This window comes from Ciconia boyciana, chromosome 3, assembly GCF_034638445.1.
Source record: "Ciconia boyciana chromosome 3, ASM3463844v1, whole genome shotgun sequence".
In the NCBI taxonomy this organism is placed as follows: Eukaryota; Metazoa; Chordata; class Aves; order Ciconiiformes; family Ciconiidae; genus Ciconia; species Ciconia boyciana.
The window spans coordinates 73,156,596-73,174,521 of record NC_132936.1 but is presented as its reverse complement, the minus strand read 5'-3'; the positions used below and the strand labels follow the sequence as shown (position 1 = coordinate 73,174,521).

The following is a 17,926-nucleotide window of genomic DNA, read 5'->3' as shown; positions in this document are numbered from 1 at the left end:
TTGCCAGTGTACTTACCTGTCTGCTCAGCTGGGCCATCTTTCCCCCACAACGTTACGTGTTTGTATCATCTTTGCAAGATCACCAACTTTTACTGTCTCAAAATCAATGACTTTTACAGCAACTAATCACCTCTGGTCTAGAGTTGCTTTTAAATATCTGCGAGTGATACTCTCCTCCTTCTGTCAGGTTCCTACCTCTACATAAGTACAACAATAATTTTTTTGTCCGAAATAGCACAGTAAACCAAATAAGAGCATGTATGGACTTCCTTTATCATATTTCACTTGAGACCTAAACAACTGTGCAATAAAAAGTTCAGAGGTTAGTTGTAAAATGAGCTAACGGCTGACATAGCTACGTTGTCATTTCAGAGGATGGGACTATCAGTCCAGTCACTGCAGCACGGCAAGGGACTTTCTCGCAAGCACCTTCCTACTTTTCAACCTGATTTTCTGCTGCATTTTTTTTTGAAGCTGCCACTGCCAGCTCTCTGAGGTTCTGTCAGGTGGACTTACCAGCATTAGCAGCAGTGCCTTGGTCAAACTTTCACCTGTGTTATTGCAGTTTGCCTGCCAAAGCCATCTGTCAGATTTTTTCTATATGGCATCCTTGAGTTCCTCATCAAGTCTGCTGTGCCATTTTATAATCCTTCAGATGTGATAACAAATCAGTGATATTTTATATGCTTTATGCATCATTTGAACTTCAATTGTGAGGAACTTTTTTTTTTTTTTCATAATTATGTACAGAAGAAACCAACACTGAACATATTCAAAAAGCTGGATGCTGTTGTGGTCTGCCATACTGCAAGCCTTAAAACAGCTGTGTTGCATGCCGCAGTAGCATTGTTATTGTATAGTAGCCAATACTTCTGGTGCCCTGTATTAAGCTGCTAACAGCAATCCTGCAAGTCATGGTCAACTCCAAGGGTATTTTCAGCTAATGCTCATAACACTTGTGAGAAAGGTCAATAAGCAGCCTCAGAATACAGGTACAGACCAGACAGCTAAAAGTGGAAGAGATAACACTTTGGGATTATTGAAATGTTTTATTAGGCAAATATTTTTGTTGGTTACTTTGTGATTTCTGTGTGTATTCTTTCTCTTGTGCTCTTGGGCGGTTTCTTCCTTTGCTCAGGATTGCGTGTTCAAAAGCATTTGGGAAGTATTAAGGGGAGTAGGTTGGACATAGAGGCTTATTTTCATTAAGAGGGAAAGAAGAATCACAGTTTTTCTTCCCTGTCTTACACTTTTTTTAAGAAAATGTTGGCAGCATGTTATGTGATGGAGGTGAGAGCTGTGATGGATTTAGGGCTGCTCTGTAAACCTTTAAATATATTCTCTGTTTGATCACTATGAAAGATGTGTACTGTGTTAGTATGTTGTTTCAGTGTAATAGCAGATTTAAATAAACAAATAAAAGGAGGAAACAAACACCGGGAGAAAATATGCCTCATCAAGTATTTCTGAGGTTGTCAAAAAGGACATTAAGTCTATACGAAGCTGACTCTGGGCATTGGGTCCAAACACATGAGCTGAGACAACAAGGAGCATCTATGTATTATCCTTAAATGTGGCTAAAGCTAGGAGTGTGAGTGAAAGGGAAGAAAACTGAAAGCATGCCTCTCTGCCAGAGGTTAGGGGGCCCCAGAATGAAGGCACTTACTAGATCAGTGGATGTACTAGGACAGGATAAAGCTAATTCTGAGCCCTATTTGCTTATAATCTGCTTTCCTCCAATTATCATTCAACAATATTTTAAGGAAGTTATTTGGAGACACTGTATTTATTGCTGGTCATAACTCCTGGAGTTGTGCCCAGTTCCATCTCTTGAACAAGCACAGTTGCTATGCAGGGTACTGCAGAGCAGATTTAAGAGCAGAGTGCCAGGGCCCTGGGTGCATTCATAAGCCTTACTTGCCCTCACCTGGGACTCCCACCTGGGCTGGGGCACCCGCTCCTGGCCTGAGCTGTGTGTAGGAGAGCCTGTGCCCAGCCATGTCCCTGACTGAGTGACTGGCTTCACTTGGGGCCTGACTTGTCACTTTGCTTTTGCTTGAAGGCAAAACCATTACTGTCCCCAGCCCTGCTCTGCTTGCCTTGCTCGGACACCATGGGATGGCATCCTGCTGTGTGGCATTGTCATCCTTGGCTCCAGGCTCACCTTCTCTCATGGAGGGGTCTCAGTCCTGCTGCTCCCTAACACGGAGAGTCACTGATGTGCCTGGGTCCCTCTTACCTCCTCTTTGAATGGGAAAAGAGGGATGCCGAGTTCAAAATACTGCGAACTTCTGAAATGGAAATACAAAACGAAAGTACACACCAAACTGGCTTGAGATTACAGGAAAAGAAATGAGATGAAGGAGAGTGATTAAGTTAAAAACAGAATGGAGGCAGGGAGAGGAGTGACTGTAGGTGTAGAAGGCAATTAGCGTGGGGTTTGGGACATAACTGCGGAAATGTTCAGCAGGAACATTTCGCAAGGCAATTTCTGCTTGTGGTATGTATATGCAGAACCAGATGGGATCAGACAGTGATGATCAACTTTTCATATGCTTTTTAAATTCAAATAATTTAAAAAATCTAATGGGTTCATGAGGTGGGAGGGAAGGGATGAAACAGAAATAGTAGCATGGAGGGTTTTATATATAAATGTATGTAAGTACTGCTAAGGGATTGAGATGTGGGTACATGTGTGGAAAAGGAGAGAGGTCTGACGTGCTTAAAATTAGCGGGATCTCCATGTCAGAACAATCAAGTGATGGCCCACTCTGGCTGCTGGCATTCCCGTGCCTCTTCCCTAATAGGGCTGCCCATGCACCAGCTCTCTGGAGAGTCTAGGGAGATGGCTGTACCTGTGGAAGATGGAGGTGCCTGCAACTGACAGTGGGCATCCAGGGACCAAGGTGCTCATGCTGGTCTGGACAAGTGAGGGGGAAGAGGATACAGGAATGCTGAGTGCCAGAGCAGATGGAGAGGTTCCACGTGAATGCTGATGGCGAGAAAACTTTTAATTTCTGCTTGTTTTTTGCTCTACTGTAGAATGTCTATGTTCCTTTTAGTTTTATCTTAATGGATATGGTCTTAATAAGTTTAAAAAATGGATTCATGGCCTGGGGTTATAGAGCAGAAAGAGCTAGGGACGCTCATGTTTGTTTACTGCACAAATGGGTGCATCCTGCTGCTCTTGGTGCATGGCAGTTTCTCAGGGCCCTTTGAGGCAACTTGGCTCGTCTTAAAGCTCCTGGAAACTTGCAGAGCCAAATGCTGTTTCCTTCACACATGCCTGGTATCCATCCAAGACACCCCAGATATCACTTAGGAAGGCTCACACTTATGTTCTTGTCATTCTCTGAATAGTCATGCCAAGAATGTAGCCAAGACATGGACAATAAGTACATTCAGTCCAAAACTGCAAGTTCCTAGGAGATAAAGGTGAGCCCTTTCTCTGTGCTCTGTGACAAGCTTAACCCTAATTCAAGCTGGTCCTGGTGAGCAGCGTCAGTTTGTATGTAAATGGTTTCTCTTGTGTTTCTGGTCCCCCAAGGGGCTAAGTATCCCCGGAATGCTTTTAAACATGGGCCAGCTAGTTTCTTGCCAACAACCTCTCTATGTGAAAGCAATGCAGTTTGTTTGCATCTGACAACAGAAAATGTCTTTTGCATTTAAAACAACGAAGTATTTTTGTGTGTGTGTTTTTACAATGTCTGTCTGTTCTCTGTATTTGCTGCCCTTTGGGAATTCTTCTGACTCCATGACGTCTTTCCTTCTCTCCCAGCCCACTGGATATAACAGGGAGACCTTTTATATACTGGGCCAAGCTGGGAATCTCTCACGGACTGTAGAACGGTTGCCAGATCATGCTTAGGAGAAGTTAGATGGAGAATACAGAATGAAGCAGTGGATCTGTCTCCAGGATTAAAAGAACCAGATGAGAAAGGTCTGGGAAGTCTATGGATGGGACCTGCTGCATTGGGCAACTGCCAGATTTGCCCTGGATTGACTGCTAGCCAGAAAAGCAGATTCCCACCTTCACCTCATTTTCTTCACCTGAACCAGCAATGATGGGATGGAGTATATGTGTTGTGTGGAACTGGAACAGGCTCATACCTCCCAGGATGGGTTCTCGCACAGAAGACGATGTTATCTGTGTCTCCCATGGTGGTATGTTAGGCTGTGTGTGTCCTTGTATCAGGAATGCTTTTAAGAAACAATATAATTGAATTTATATTTGCTGGATGATACCTTGTTTTCACTAACATTTATACAACGTACTATTGATAGGGCCTATCTATTCATAGTTATGTATCACTATCTTCATGTTTCAAAAGAAAAGAACTGAAAACCATCTGGTACCAAGTAGATGACATACCTGCACTGTTGCGCCTGGTTAAGAGAGGAAGCACTGCAAAATTGCAGTCCCGGGCATGTGGCAGCTCGTTCACAGGGACCAGAAGGGGGCACAAATGCAAAAGTCACAGCACTGACAGTAGGTTCCCCGAAATTGTCTGCAATAATGGAATTCGCTTTCCCTTAAAAACAATAGGAACACGTACAAATAACAGGTGGCAAACGAATATTGGTGGCAAAATTAATCGTTAAGGAGTTTAGGAGTACCCAGGAATACCACATGACTGTAGGAAACTAATTCTATGGTTTTCTGCATTATGCTACAGGCTGTGGGGAGGAACCGGAGGTGCTACTTTTCCCTTAAGATTGCTACTTCATCGTGTGCCTACGCTGGGCCAGAGTGAAGGCCACATCGGAAGTATCAGTTTGGCGTTTATTAAATTCGGAGTTACTGATTTCATGACCTAGACACCTTTTAACAGGAATTTTAATTCGTAACTTTGTCCTGCAACAGCATCGCACTGGTTGACAGACCGTTGGTGCTCTGGCAGCGTTGAGCCACACTGGCAGGTGCCAACTCTCGTAACCTTCCGTCCCTCCCCATTTTTTGCGTGGTTTCCCAGGTGTTCAGTCCCATCTTCCTTCCCTGGCAGCCTACCTCCGTTTCGCCCCCCCTGCAGCCACCGCCGCCTCGGGGGCAGCTCCCGCCGGCAGGCCCGCCGGCTCGCCCGCGCCAGCTGACCAATGGCAGCCTCCAACACGTAGGCCTGGCCCGCGCGGGCTGCCGCGGCCAATAGGCGCGCCCCATGCAAAACGCGGCGCTGCGGAACGGCGATAATTGGCTCTGTCGCAAGGGCGGCGGGGCCCGTGCTGGGCCGCTGCGGGGGGCTGGCGGGGCCGCCGTGGCCGGCGGGCCGGGGCCACCGCCCCCCTTTTTCGGACGCGGCGTGTGCCGGCTCGTTTCACGAGAGCGGCCAAAGCCGGGGGCGGGGGGAGTACCGACGCGCCGTTTCGCTAGCCCATTCATTAACGGAGCTCCTAAGCTCGCAAACCCGCGCCCGCAGCCCTGCGGTTTCTGGGGCGAGGGCAGGGCTGCGCGCTCGCCGCCAGCGCGGGATCCGCGTCCCCTGCAACCAAACCCGCGAGCCGGCAGCAGCGGCTGAGCCCGCGCCACTGGCGCCGCCGGCCGCAGCTGTGGGGAGGGGCGGGCTCGGGCCCCGGAGGGCGCTACGGGCACCGGGGTGTGGGCCATCCGTGTGCTCCGCCAGCCCGGGCACGTCCCGCGGCCTCTCCACACCCCCAGCGCCGTGCGAGCGGCCACGACGCGCTGCGGCGGTGAGCGCGCCCGTGTGTTACCGGGTGCTCACGGTGGCGCTGCCACCGCGGGGGGGCGAAGGCCGGCCCCGCCGCGCGGGCTGCTGGAGCAGCGGAGGGGCGGCCCGCCCGCGCTCCCCTCCGCCCGCAGCCCCAACCGGCGGGGCGGGAGGGGACGGGCCCCTGACGGGCAGCTGCCGAGCAGCCCCCCTCCCCCGCCCCGCGCGGGGATCTCCCCACGCGCGCCCCCGGGGGCGATGGGCGCGCATGCGCGGGGGCCAGCGCGGGCCGGCGGACCGGCGGTGGTGGCGGCGGCGGCCGGAGAATGTCGGGCGCGCGGGGCGGTGGGCGCGTGGCCCCTCCCCCCGGCGGGCGCGCGGCAGCCGCAGCGGCGGGGGGGGGAGGAGGCGAGGAGGCGGCGCCTGTGTCGGCGCTGGAGGTTGTGTCCTTCCTGGGGAAGCTGCTGTGCGCAGTCGCGGCGCTGAAGGCGGCTCTGTACCTGCTCCGCAGAGTGTGTCTAGCGATGGCCTGGAAGTCGGGAGGCGCCAGCCACTCCGAGCTCATCCACAACCTCCGCAGTGAGTCCGGGGCGGGGGCGCGGGCGGGGCCCCTCTCGCCTCAGCCGCGGGGTGACCCTTACCGGCCGCTCGGCCGCACGCACTTCGCATTCCCGCGGCGCCCGCCCAGCCGCCAACTGTCAAGGAGCAGCGCCGGCGGGGGGAGGAGGCGAAGGCGGCGCCCAGCTGGGGGGTGTGTGTCTGGGTGTCCGTCCGGGTCCCTCCCGGGAGGGCGCGGCGAGCGCCGCCGCCGTCCCGCAGCCGGGCGGAGGGCGGCGGCCGCTGGCGCAAGGCGGGCCCGGGCTGTTGTTGCGGGAGGAGATGCGGCGGGAGGGGCGGCGCCGATGGCGGTCCCGAAGGGGAAGCGCTCTGCGGCGGCTGTGGCTGTTGTCAGCCCGCCGCCTCTCCCCCTTCCCGGCGCCGTTCCCGCCGCCTCGTCCCCGCCTGCCCGTAACGCTCTTGTGCGAGCTGAGGCGGGGCCGCGGCGGCGGCAGCAGCGCTGGAGGGCCCGTGATCCTCCGCACGCACCGGGCTCGGCGTCCCTCCGGCTTCGCTCTGGCCGCCTCTGCCGGGTCCGCACGCCCGCCGCCGGGCGGTGGGGAGCGGCGTCTCGGGGCCCCTCGCAGGGCGGGCGGGGGAACGGTGGCGTCGGCGGGCGCGCGGCGACCCTCCTTCGGCCTTTCAGGCCCCGGCTAAACGCAGCGGGAGCCGCCCGGGTTTGGGAAACGCGCCGAAGAGGCCGAGGTGGTTTTTGTTGGGGGAGAGGGGCGTGTGGCAGCAGTCCCCTCGTGAGGTCCGCTTTTGGCCCCGGTCCCGAGTTGCTCCTTTCGAAGAGGTGGGCTGGGACCGCTGGGAGAGGAGAGGAGCTGCCGAGGTTACAGGCTCGTGTTGTCGCCGAGCTTTCCGGTGACTGCCCGGGACTTGGCGTTCCTTGTCCTTACCGAAGGTTTGTGCTGTCCCCGTGCTGCGTGTGGAAGGTGCTGGGCGGGTGCGCTGATGTACTTCAGGACAGGTCTGCAGGGTCACTTACATGTGATCCAGGCTGAGAGGACAAGGCGATAACACCTTCCCTATTCAGAGCTTCCATTTTTCATACTAGCCTCGGATTAATCTGTATTAGATACACGTGTAGCGTCTCTTCTTTACTCCTGGTCTTTCCCTTCCTCTCCTCGAGTCCGTGTCCGAGACGTGAAAGGTTGTAGATTTGGAGCCTGTATTATGACAGTTGTTTCCCTGTTTTAGTGATGCTGCAAGACCACAGACGGTTTCACCTGTTTGGCCTCCTCGTTAATTTGGAGACATAGGAGAATCATCCTTGTTGTTTTCTCCAGTCTGCTTACATTAGATCCTCTGATCCTGTGGTCTTTTCCAGTATTTTCTTTTGCTGCTCTTTTGAGAACTCTTCCATCCAGTAGAGCAATATATGCTGAAGCGACTTTCAGTTTCAATGTAAAAACTGCCTGTTTAACAAATATATAACTTCTCTAGTTACAAGAGTTGCAGTGCATTTTGTTTTGTTTTGTTTTGTTTGCAACTGTAAGAGCTAGAAATATAGTTTTAGTGAAATTCTGTTTCCTTACACAGCAGGGGAAAACTTTCTGATGTAAAAATCAATGTCAAGCTCCAAAATACATCCAAAAAGTGATTATTGCCAGAATTGTCTTGTCTCTGAGAACCTGAAGGCAAAACTGATTTTTCTGTTGAAGAAAACAATGACGGTATTTTTCAACACATGGAAACTGTTTAGGGCTTTGCAAATAATAATGAAAGAGCTAAAACCCATTATAGTTAGTACACGACAACAGTAGTATAGGAAGAGGAAAGTAAACCAGAAGTGTTTAATATTGTAATCTCAAAATATACAGTGATGGTAATTACCTGGAAAATTACAGTCTGTAATTCCCCCCCCCCCCCCCTGTTTTGCATATGTATGCCAAAATATTTTGAGGGTGTTAAATAGTGGATTGGAAATAAAATGTTGTGGAGGCACAGAGGCTTTTGATCTCGCAGCAAGATTGTGTTGTTGACCTCAGTGGGACTCCAGTGATGGCGTAGGGCTTTATCAGTGCAGAGCAGTTGGAGGATTAAGACCATAACTTTCAAATAAGAGTTCTCCAAGTAATATGATGCCTTCTTGCTAAAGTTGGGAACATGTTTAGAAGAAAGTACCATTTTATATGATATATAATTCTCCCAGATACGTTTTTAACAAACTTAAAAATCATTGGTGACAGAAAGACTAAAAATGTTCTAGAGAATTCCGTTTGAGTAGTAGATCCCTCAACATATTTAACTTTTTTTCTCTAAAAACAGCTAAGTAGCATGGCATTTCTAGCATTTTTATGCTAGAAGTAAGAATGCAAGGCAGGTGAGGTTAATTTGATATTGTCTGAGTGTTTATCTTGTGTAACTTAGTAAATGAGTGTGTAATTTAGGGTGTAATTTGCATAACTTAAAGGAAATAATGCAGGTTTTAGTGACACAGTATGTTTTCTTCTGCAGCGAAGCCAGGTTGAGAGGTTCTTGCTCCTGCCCTTACGCCACAGGTCTTCTCTTCACTGTGCTTATAGAACTGCTTGTAAGGGAAGCTGTGTTGTAAGACCGGGTCACTTTCTCATTACTCCCCTTGCGAAACACCGAGGTTTAAAATTCTCAGCATCTGTAAGGTGTTGTACTATTGTGGTTGGAGAAGCAGTGAACTTTGTTAAGGGTATAAGTGGCTGGGGAGAACAGGAGCTTCTTAAACTGATTTTGCTTCCAAATAAAAATGTTGATGGAAATCTCCTGTAGGCTGCATATTCTTTTCCTTTAAAACAGCTATAAAGATTATTCTTTATTATAAGTTATTATTGACAGTTACTAATGCTTCTATTTTGTGGCAATAAAGTGCTCTAATTTCATGAAACCATATTAACATATGCTCATGCTCATTTCGCTGTTGCCTTAACTATAGAATTAACTTTTCTATAAGGTAATGATCATTGTGTTAGAGCAGTAGGAAGTGCCTTTGTGTATTTGCATGCAGATTTAGGCAAGTATTCTTTACAAGTCTTATCTTTGCTTTCATGTCCTAAAAGGGGCAAACTAATGAAGAGGGCCCTGGAACTGCCTATTTTTCAGTGCATGCTTAGAGACAAGTGGCTGAAGAATGTTGCATGACTTTGTTTTGTTGTTTTGATTTTTATCTGCTTGTTGCATTGTAAACATGTTCTTGCACCGTTAATTTGAGGCATCATAGGTGCACAATTTGTGACGTACAAAATAAACTCATTTAAAATGCACTTTCTTCTTCACAACAAAAATGCTGTCCTTGAGCGTGCTGTTTCCATGAGATGTTCAGCTGCCTTCTTTTCCAGTGATCTCAAAACTACTCATTTTAAAAAATGCTTTTTTCTCCAAATGTTTGATTCTTCCAGCATTAGAAAGAAGATTCTTCCAGCATATTTTAAAAAAATATTTTTCACCTTCACAGAGTAATTATTTCAATCTTTGCTTCTTCCTAACCGAAAATAGTTGAACCTTCAAACTTGAGCAAACTTTCCCCCTAAAAATATTTAAATTAAGAACTTTTATCAGACGACACTTCTAAGAAACTATCTAAATGCAGGTTACTGTAGGGTTAGAAATCATGCTAAATGTAGAAGTAATTGACTGTGTTTAAATACATAACGGTGACTAGAGTTTCTTTTTGTTATAACTTACTGTATAGGGATGCTGAGGAAGCAGGAAAAGACTGGGTAATTGGTGACTTATTTACTGTTATCTTGCTTGGTTGAAGATTTTTGGATTCTAAATCTGTATCCCCCCCCCCCCCCCCTTTATCTTCAGTTATCCACTGTTCCCTCACTCAGGTCATTTTGATCTTCTGTCTTTCATACTTGGGTTCTTGCCAAGTCCTGTTAGTTTGCATGCCAACATATTAGAAATCAGCTTTTCTTTCCCACCTGCAGAACTCAAAAATTGGTCTCTGTCCAATTCACAGCCCATCAAAGTTAATTAAGTTTTCTTATCACACCTCTCTTTCTCTCCTCCAATCAATACCGTATGCTGCCATATGACAATCTTTCTTTGCTTATTTTTCTGATCATGTTGTGCCAAGGGTGTTACAAACACACATACATGCTTTTGAATCCACATTTCCAGGTGAAGCTGAAGTAACTTGACTGTAGCTAAATGCTGCATAATGTTGTTAACCATCTGTGGGCTTGTTTCCTGCTTCACTCTCTTCTCTTCCTCATCTAATAAACTTGTATCACAAAAGTTAGCAACTGTAATTTGAGATACCACAAATTCCATATAATTTTGTGCCTCACTTGAGATGAGATTCATAATTTTTCAGTGTGAATGGTGTTTCAAATTAGTATATATTCAAATATTGTCAGGCTTTGCGGGTTCTATTCTTAGACGTACTAAAGTTATTTCTCTGAGTATTTTATTATTTAGATGTTAAATAATTAAAAATGATATCTTGGCAAGTTTCATCGTAGTGAAGGCTTACCTACAATGAATCTGCACCTTTGTTGCCGGTTTCTGATTGCTGAGGACAAATCTCTTTGGGAACTGCCATGAATGTGGAGGTATTGAATATGGCATTACTAAGCCTAAACTAGGTTCAGCAAGGACTAAACATTGTTTTTGTTTTGTTTTTTCCCCTGCCATGTCATTTTCCTTGGTTAACAAATCTCTTCTACATCTGGCTAATTTTGCTCAAGGAAGAGTAATGTAACTTGGATGAACATGAAGAGGGGAAATAGCAATGGATAATTAGACCAATAAAAACCACTTAACCCAAATTTAATACCTCCGCTGTACAAGCAGTTACACTGTTATGCTGCCTGTTGAGTGCATTCAGTGAACGCACTTTCCTCCAACATATATGTTGTATTGAGGCTTGAGTGACTAAGCATTGTAACTCATGGCCGGATAGTGAAACAGTTGAAAATTGGACTATTTATCTTAATTTAAAAAACCCACATCCACTGATACACTAGTTTAAGAATATCTAAAATTTCTTAAATTTAGTTAATGTCTCAGGTGGCATAGAGCTGAAATCTGTGATGCTATTTTTTGGAGCATTGAAATTTTTTTATTTTGGTAGCAAGTAATTTGAATAATTGCCTAAAAATTGCCATAAGACTTTTTTTGTTAGTGATTTAAGTATTTGTTAGTGATTTGCCCATGTCAGTGAAATGTTTTGAAGGAATTTCTACACCCTTGACCTTCTGAGAGGGAGGCCTTCATGTAAATCAAGACAACTTAACATCCCAGAAAATAAGAATGTTAACAGAAAGGAAAACTAGCTTTAAAAACATTAATCACATTTTACCTGTGTGTAAATTAGAATTGTGTTCTTAACTCAAAGAACAACCGTTCTTTGTTGTTGGCATTTTTTTTTCCCTTAATGTTAGACAAGGTGTTGATGTAACATTAAAAACATACCCATTCTTTCCCACAACAACCCCAAAATTCAGTGCAACAAAGTCCATGTCCTCAGTCTTCCAGGGAAAAAAGAGAGCATGTTTTTGGCTGCTTATTTATAACACAACACTTATTTATTTGCAATGCTTTATAATCAGCCATTTTAATTTAAAAATGTTTAGTTCTTTTGCTTGATTGAGGATTTTTTTTTTTTGGTCCCTGGTTGGGTTTAATGGCATAATACTATTTTTTCTGGTAGTCTGAAGCTGCCTAATAATCCATAGTAAAATGGAAATAATTTTGCAAACCTGTCCCTTGCGGGTGATTACCGTTGCTTGTGGGCATGTTAAAAAGAGGGAATCTCCTATGTTTGGTTTCAATATAACTCCAAGCTTTTCTTCTAATGCTACGGTTTCTTTCATCCTGACATAGTACTGAGAGCTGTTAGTAAGCTTGGAAAGAAATGCATAATGTTTGTGTTCTTTTGAGTGATTGTTTCTGTGAATATAATACCTCAAAGTCATGTTCATTAGTGTTATGATAACATTTTTTAAGTAAAAATTTTTCTTAAGACTGTTACAAGATGTTCATTTTATTTATGGTTTTAATTTTGATTTAAATTACCAAATTTTGGCAAAAGTGGAGTAAACTCTTTCAGAGCTTGAGACCAGTAAATTTTTGGAATGATGTCACTCCTGGACTGGTTGACTTGTGAGTTATGTTTTAAGACTTCAGAACCTGAATACTGCAACATTGGACTTGAGCACAAAATAGTTTTAAATGCTCACACTGTTGAAATCTAAAAGAGATGGTCAGACAAATATAACTTCAGAAATTCTTCCTTATTTCTGCTAGTATGACAGCTTTGTGTCATTTTGTCCTAAGTGTCGGGGTCATGTTTTACTGATCTTTTTCATCTTCCTCAGCTTTTGCATAGTGCTAGTGCCTGTTTTAATGAAACCACCTTCATAATAACAGAGTGTTCGTGTGGTCTACCTGCTGGTTTTGATAGCATTGGCTTTTCTGAAAACAAAGCAGCAAAGTGGTTGCATGGAATCTGCTCGGTAAGGTGCAAGATGTGTACCATCTGCCTTTAAAGATCTGCTAAAGCTATTGAAGTAGTCTTGCTGCAAGCCGTACTGAGAGGAGAGTTGATGATCTGTCTGTCCTATCCAGCTAAGTTTATCTTAACCTCTGCAACCGTTTTTAGTTATTACTGATGGTTGTTGCCGCTTTGTATTGAACTTTTCAGTTTTGATGTTCCATGTGATTTGTAAGTGAAGTTCAGCCCTCTCAAATGTGGAGGGATCAAGGTGTCCTGAGAGGTGAAGTCTCCCCTCATTTGCACACAGGCGTTAAAGTTTATTGGAAGGTGCAGTTCTGTGTTCTTGCAGGCTGAACCCAACCTTAAAGTCACTTTCGTCTATCATGTACTCCCAAAAGTTTCTTCACTCAGCTGCTGATACAGATTTAGATGAAATCAGCAAAACCATTTCAATAAAAGTACGTACATTATGGATGACTTTTGTGATAAAGATATGCACTGTGGGACTATGAGCAAAAAACTAGCATGCCTTTCTCCACCCCCAGAGAGGAAAATGGTTTATACCAATTTTGCAACATTGGCCTACAGTATGAGGGAGCAATACAGCTGTGGTTAAATATGTTTGAATTAGTAATCTACAGACTTTCAGATCTGTGAAAACAAATAGAGAGCTCTTATCCATTATACCAAAATGGATGGGTTGTTTTTGAAGGTGATTGTCATTAAATAGGGAAGGAGTACTCCAATAAAGCAGAAGTGAAATTTTGGAGGGTAAGTTTATATTTAACTGAATCTTGAGGCTGTATACTAGTTTGTGTTGAATCTAGCTTTTGGTTCCCATGTGGTTTTATATCTGCATATTTTGAGTAGCATTTAGATGCTAATTTAATTTTTAAAAAATTTTTAATTTTATTTTTAATTTCTGCCTGTCTGGTATTTTCATGGGATTTGATCTTTGCATTTAATTTCTGGACTCTAAGGTGAGTTCTGATGGACCCTTACTTTCCTCAGTCTTTCTGTCATTGTGTCTGTGAACAACAGACTCTCAATGCAACTCTGTGCAACATTCTGTTTGAATAATGTATTACTGTGAATCCAAATCATAGTGATAACAGACGTGCAGCTGAATGTTTGAGGCAGATACTCTTAAATTGCCAGCAAAGCACAAGAGGCTTGTATGTATGAGCGGTTTAAAAAACACTTGTTTGCAAACACCTACTTTCAGTTTCTTTAGCACAAAGAGCTTTGTATGTTTTGGGGTCAGTGTCCTTTATTGGATCTCGGGATGCTGATCCATCACTTCTTGTTCAGAGTGCTTTCTTTGTGTTCATGGTTTACAGTGAAATCTTCCTATGCTTGTTTCTTAAATAAAATTCTGTTAACTGAATTGCTTTCCTTCCTCTCCCCACACAAAAAGACCCTGACCTTAAAAACATCAGTTGATCAGCTGCTTAAAACCAACTAACTTCACATTGCTTGAAAATCAAGACAGGGTTCTCTTCCAGCCCACTTTCCTCTTTAAGGTTGCTAGCTGGTTTGCGTGGGTCAGATGGAGACATCTGGAAACTGTTACTTGTCACTTGAGTAATTTTAATCTACTAGATTTCATCTTTTGTAATATAGAGCTGCATGGGCTTTGGGTCATGCTTTAAGACCTCTGTATGATTTTAAAACTATCACTGTTTTGCTGAAAAGTCATCTTCATAAGTGAAGTATTCTGCAGGGGTTATGGGGAAGGTAATCTGGGGAGAAACTGAACTATGTGGATGCTGAAATAGTCCCACAGTAAATGGTTCTGGGATCTGCATGAGCACTTTGATTATGTAAAGCCAGCAACAGGAGGTGTTTGAGTAGCTGTTTATGGTTTGTATAGTAAGCTTATGTGCTGGATTTTATCATGTGGCAATGAGACATCCTTTTTCTGATCTGGAAGCTCGTGCTGGTGTAAGTGTTGACTGCTAGTATTTTATGGTTTTGTTGGAAACCTGTTTGATCAACAGTCAGGATACCATCAGTGATGTAAGGAGTTATTTGAAAGATCAGCTCTTCAGTAATGCATTTGTTGTTAAATAAAAACAGGTTGTTTACTTGTCGCAAGTCTGTGGTGTCTTTTCAGACTTCAGCTCTTTTTTCCTTGCTCTCTGACAGCCAACTGCCCAGTTTCCCAGGTTACATTCAACAGTGGTATATTTCCACCTTCAAATCCAAGGACTGCTCTGTAAGCTCTTTTCCTGTTTTTATGGTGTTATTTGTGGAAAAGAAGCAGTCCAGAGTGAGTTTTCAAAACATGCTCCAGTTATGTCAAGTTGTCATTGCCGCAGCCTCTGCACAGAGTAACTCTTGAACTCTGCAGGCCGTGCTCCGTTCTTAAGTGGTTACTTTTTGGCTTCAGCCCTTTGAAGCTTAGGAGTTGTGCGAATATAACTCTAATTGACAGAGTTTACATTTGATTTTAAGCTGTAAGCTAGTGTGTTTGTGTATTAGCCTTTGCTTGTAAACACTTCATAATTTAATATCTGATTTGTTTGCAGTACTGATTATCAGAGTCTTGAAACCCAGCAGTCTCCTCAAGGAGAGTCTTCTGTTCACGTTATCATTGGAAAGGATAATCAGCCTATATATATTTAGTTGTGAATTATTTTTCTGCAATACATACCTTCCTTTTAAGATTTAGAAAATGTTTTGCATTGGCATTTTATTAATAAATAATTTTCTGTTGATTGTCTTGGTTTTTTCCAGCACTTAGAGATGGAATGAAATTAGAATGTCATATTTGCAATAGAAACTTTTATTATTGGCTTTTTTAGGGGATATACTTGTTTTCTGGACTTCATTCAGAATCTGATAGAGATTTTTCCCAGACAGAATTAAGATCTTGGCAGTTAGTAATCTTGGGACTGACTGCTGCAGGAAGGAAAGGACTTTCACTGGAGTTCAGTACCTTGCAGTTGCTATGTTTCTCTATATTGAACCATGAGACTAAGAAAAATTCTTTTTGTTATCAACACCAAAAAAATTACTACAAAGTCAATATTGACTTTATTGTTTAGGGCTTGATTGCTTTTCTGAATTCCCACCTAAAATTTATTGTTGTCTCCACTGTATAATAAGCAAATTTGAAAAGCAGACTTAATCTATGGGGGCATAACATGATGCCCTGTAATTCCACATTGATAGCTGAGAGGGTGTATCTTTTATGAAGACGGGGCATTATTCAATAATAGAAGTACATGGCTGAGACATGAGATCCAGTTTCTCCCCCTGGTTCTGCTAGGGACGCTGAGCATGGGTAACTTGCTTAACTTCTTATTTACTGATGAAAAAGATGACACTAATCAAAGACAGTCCAACAGGCAGCAAATCTCAGGAGTGTTTGCTGAATGAGAGCATCCTGAATGCTCAGAGTTTGTAGAATATTAGTAGCTACTGTTTTCAATTTTTTTTTTGTCATTTGCCTGTCAGTGTAAGCATCACACTCGATAAAGTTATATGTACTTTGGCTGAAACAAAGTTTTGTGATTTGTTTTGCACAGACATCCACACACAGTCTCTGCCATAGAGGTCTTATACTCTGATTAAACAAGTTGGGGGAAGAATGGTTAAAATATATAAGTAAAGTAATAGAATGGAGGCAGAGTAAAATTTGTAAATGCTGAGAGGTGAATTTACTTACTGATACTCTAAGTAAAAAGATGACAGGAGTAGATGAGAGAGGTGGCAGGCATGGAGTTTTGTAAAAAGGGGAAACGGATTATGGGTAGTGCGACGAAGAGGTTTGGAAGAAGCCTGCAGTCACAGCAGTACAGAGAAGGTCCCCTGAAAACTAGAGGAGGTTCTTGGCTTTACCGTAGGGCCCTGCAGTTGCTCTTCCAAGCTGGAAGCTTGATCTGTGTATTCTCTGTATGTGTTTTTCCCCAAGGCACAAAAGGAAAGAGCAGATGGCTACCTATAGCTTCTAGAATGTACGTGTCTGTCTGCACAATACACAATCTCAAGGAATAAATCGCTGTTTTAGATCTTTCCTGAGTGCTTCTAAGCTGCTGCTTTTTGATCTCCCTTCTGCCCCCCAGAACCTTTATTTCTTCACTTCTGCTATAATCAGCTTTGCTTATTCTCCCACTTCTGTCTCCCCCCCCCCCCCCGCCCAGTACATTTATTTTAGAGATACTAATTTCTTGGTGATTCCTAATGAGAATCTTAACAGTGAATTTTTTTTGTCTTGTTTCTGTGCTTTGTTCACAGAACTGGTATACAAGTAATTCCAAGTGGTCAGGGGAAAACAATTCTTTTTTTTTTTTCTTACTATCTTATATTGTCAGTGCCAGTGTGTTAATGGATTGGTTTGTTTGTTTGTTTTCTTTTGGGGTGCAATTTTGCTCAGTAAGTAAAGTTATGCTGCAAATGTTTGCTGTCTCAGATTAAAAAACTTGCATTGAAATGGGGAGTTTCCTCTAACTGGACCTGTAGTATACAATTCTAAATTAAGTCAAAGCACAGGATATGTGTAATGTGTGTGATCTGTGAGGGGAGTATATGCTTTTTCTGGGATTTATCAGATACAGAAATAAATCTAAAAGATAATTTTTAAAAAAATAATTATTCTTTTCCTTAATTTGGTAGTATATTCCTATTGCAGTTCTATCTGATACTTTGTCTTCAGACAAAAAGCGAAATGTTTTGGGCGTTTATTTTGCTCTCTGAATTGAAGCCTCGGTTATATAGGATAAATAAATCCTGGACACAGGTAGTAGGTAAGAAAAAACAAAAGCAAATCCCATGTTTGATGAGGATGGTTGGGAGCACACTGTAAACAGTCAGGGAAGCCTTTGCAGAAGTTAGCCCAGGCCTGGGCACAGGTGTGTTAGTGTTGGTAGTACTTTAAAAAAAACACCAAGGCGACTTCAGTTAGGACAATCTTACAAAAGCTCCTTAATCTGATTTTTTTTTTAACATTACTGCATTTTGGGTTAGATTTTTGAAGGTACTCAAATTATCTATTTTTTTTCCCTTTTAAGTATAATTTTCCAAATGAATCTTCCTTGTTTAAAGTAAGTAGTTCAATAAAGCAATCTGTTGTTGAAATTTCAGTTATTTGTAGTTTTTACTGTGTCTTCTAATGCAAATGATTAATTTCTTCCACTTGTTTTCTAAAGTTTCCTGTTACTCATAAAAGTCTCTTTAGAACTTTAAAAAAAAGAATTATCCATATTAAAAAAAAAACTTCAATAAAATTGCAAGGAAA

At 43.6% G+C, this 17,926-nt stretch overlaps 1 protein-coding gene and 1 long non-coding RNA gene across 5 annotated transcripts in view; one reads left to right on the top strand and one right to left on the bottom strand.

The window, feature by feature from the left end:
- Positions 1 to 497: 497 nt before the first annotated feature.
- On the bottom strand, positions 498 to 6,427 carry LOC140649236 (uncharacterized). Of its 2 annotated transcripts, none has more exons than XR_012041538.1 (3): positions 6,164 to 6,427; positions 4,373 to 4,532; positions 498 to 2,291 (listed from the first exon to the last, which is right to left on the bottom strand). It is a non-coding gene; the product is annotated as an uncharacterized lncRNA (long non-coding RNA). The 2 variants fall into 2 exon arrangements; XR_012041537.1 differs by lacking the exon at positions 498 to 2,291 and adding an exon at positions 4,081 to 4,200.
- The window catches only part of PCMT1 (protein-L-isoaspartate (D-aspartate) O-methyltransferase), a 33,325-nt gene continuing 21,221 nt past the window's right edge, over positions 5,823 to 17,926 (top strand). The window contains exon 1 of one of the 3 annotated variants that reach the window (XM_072856127.1): positions 5,823 to 6,242. In XM_072856127.1, coding sequence (XP_072712228.1) covers positions 5,990 to 6,242 — 253 coding nt within the window. In that variant the 5' untranslated portion in view covers positions 5,823 to 5,989. The remainder of the gene's footprint in view (positions 6,243 to 17,926) is intronic. The other 2 variants (XM_072856129.1, XM_072856128.1) reach the window with 2 other exon arrangements.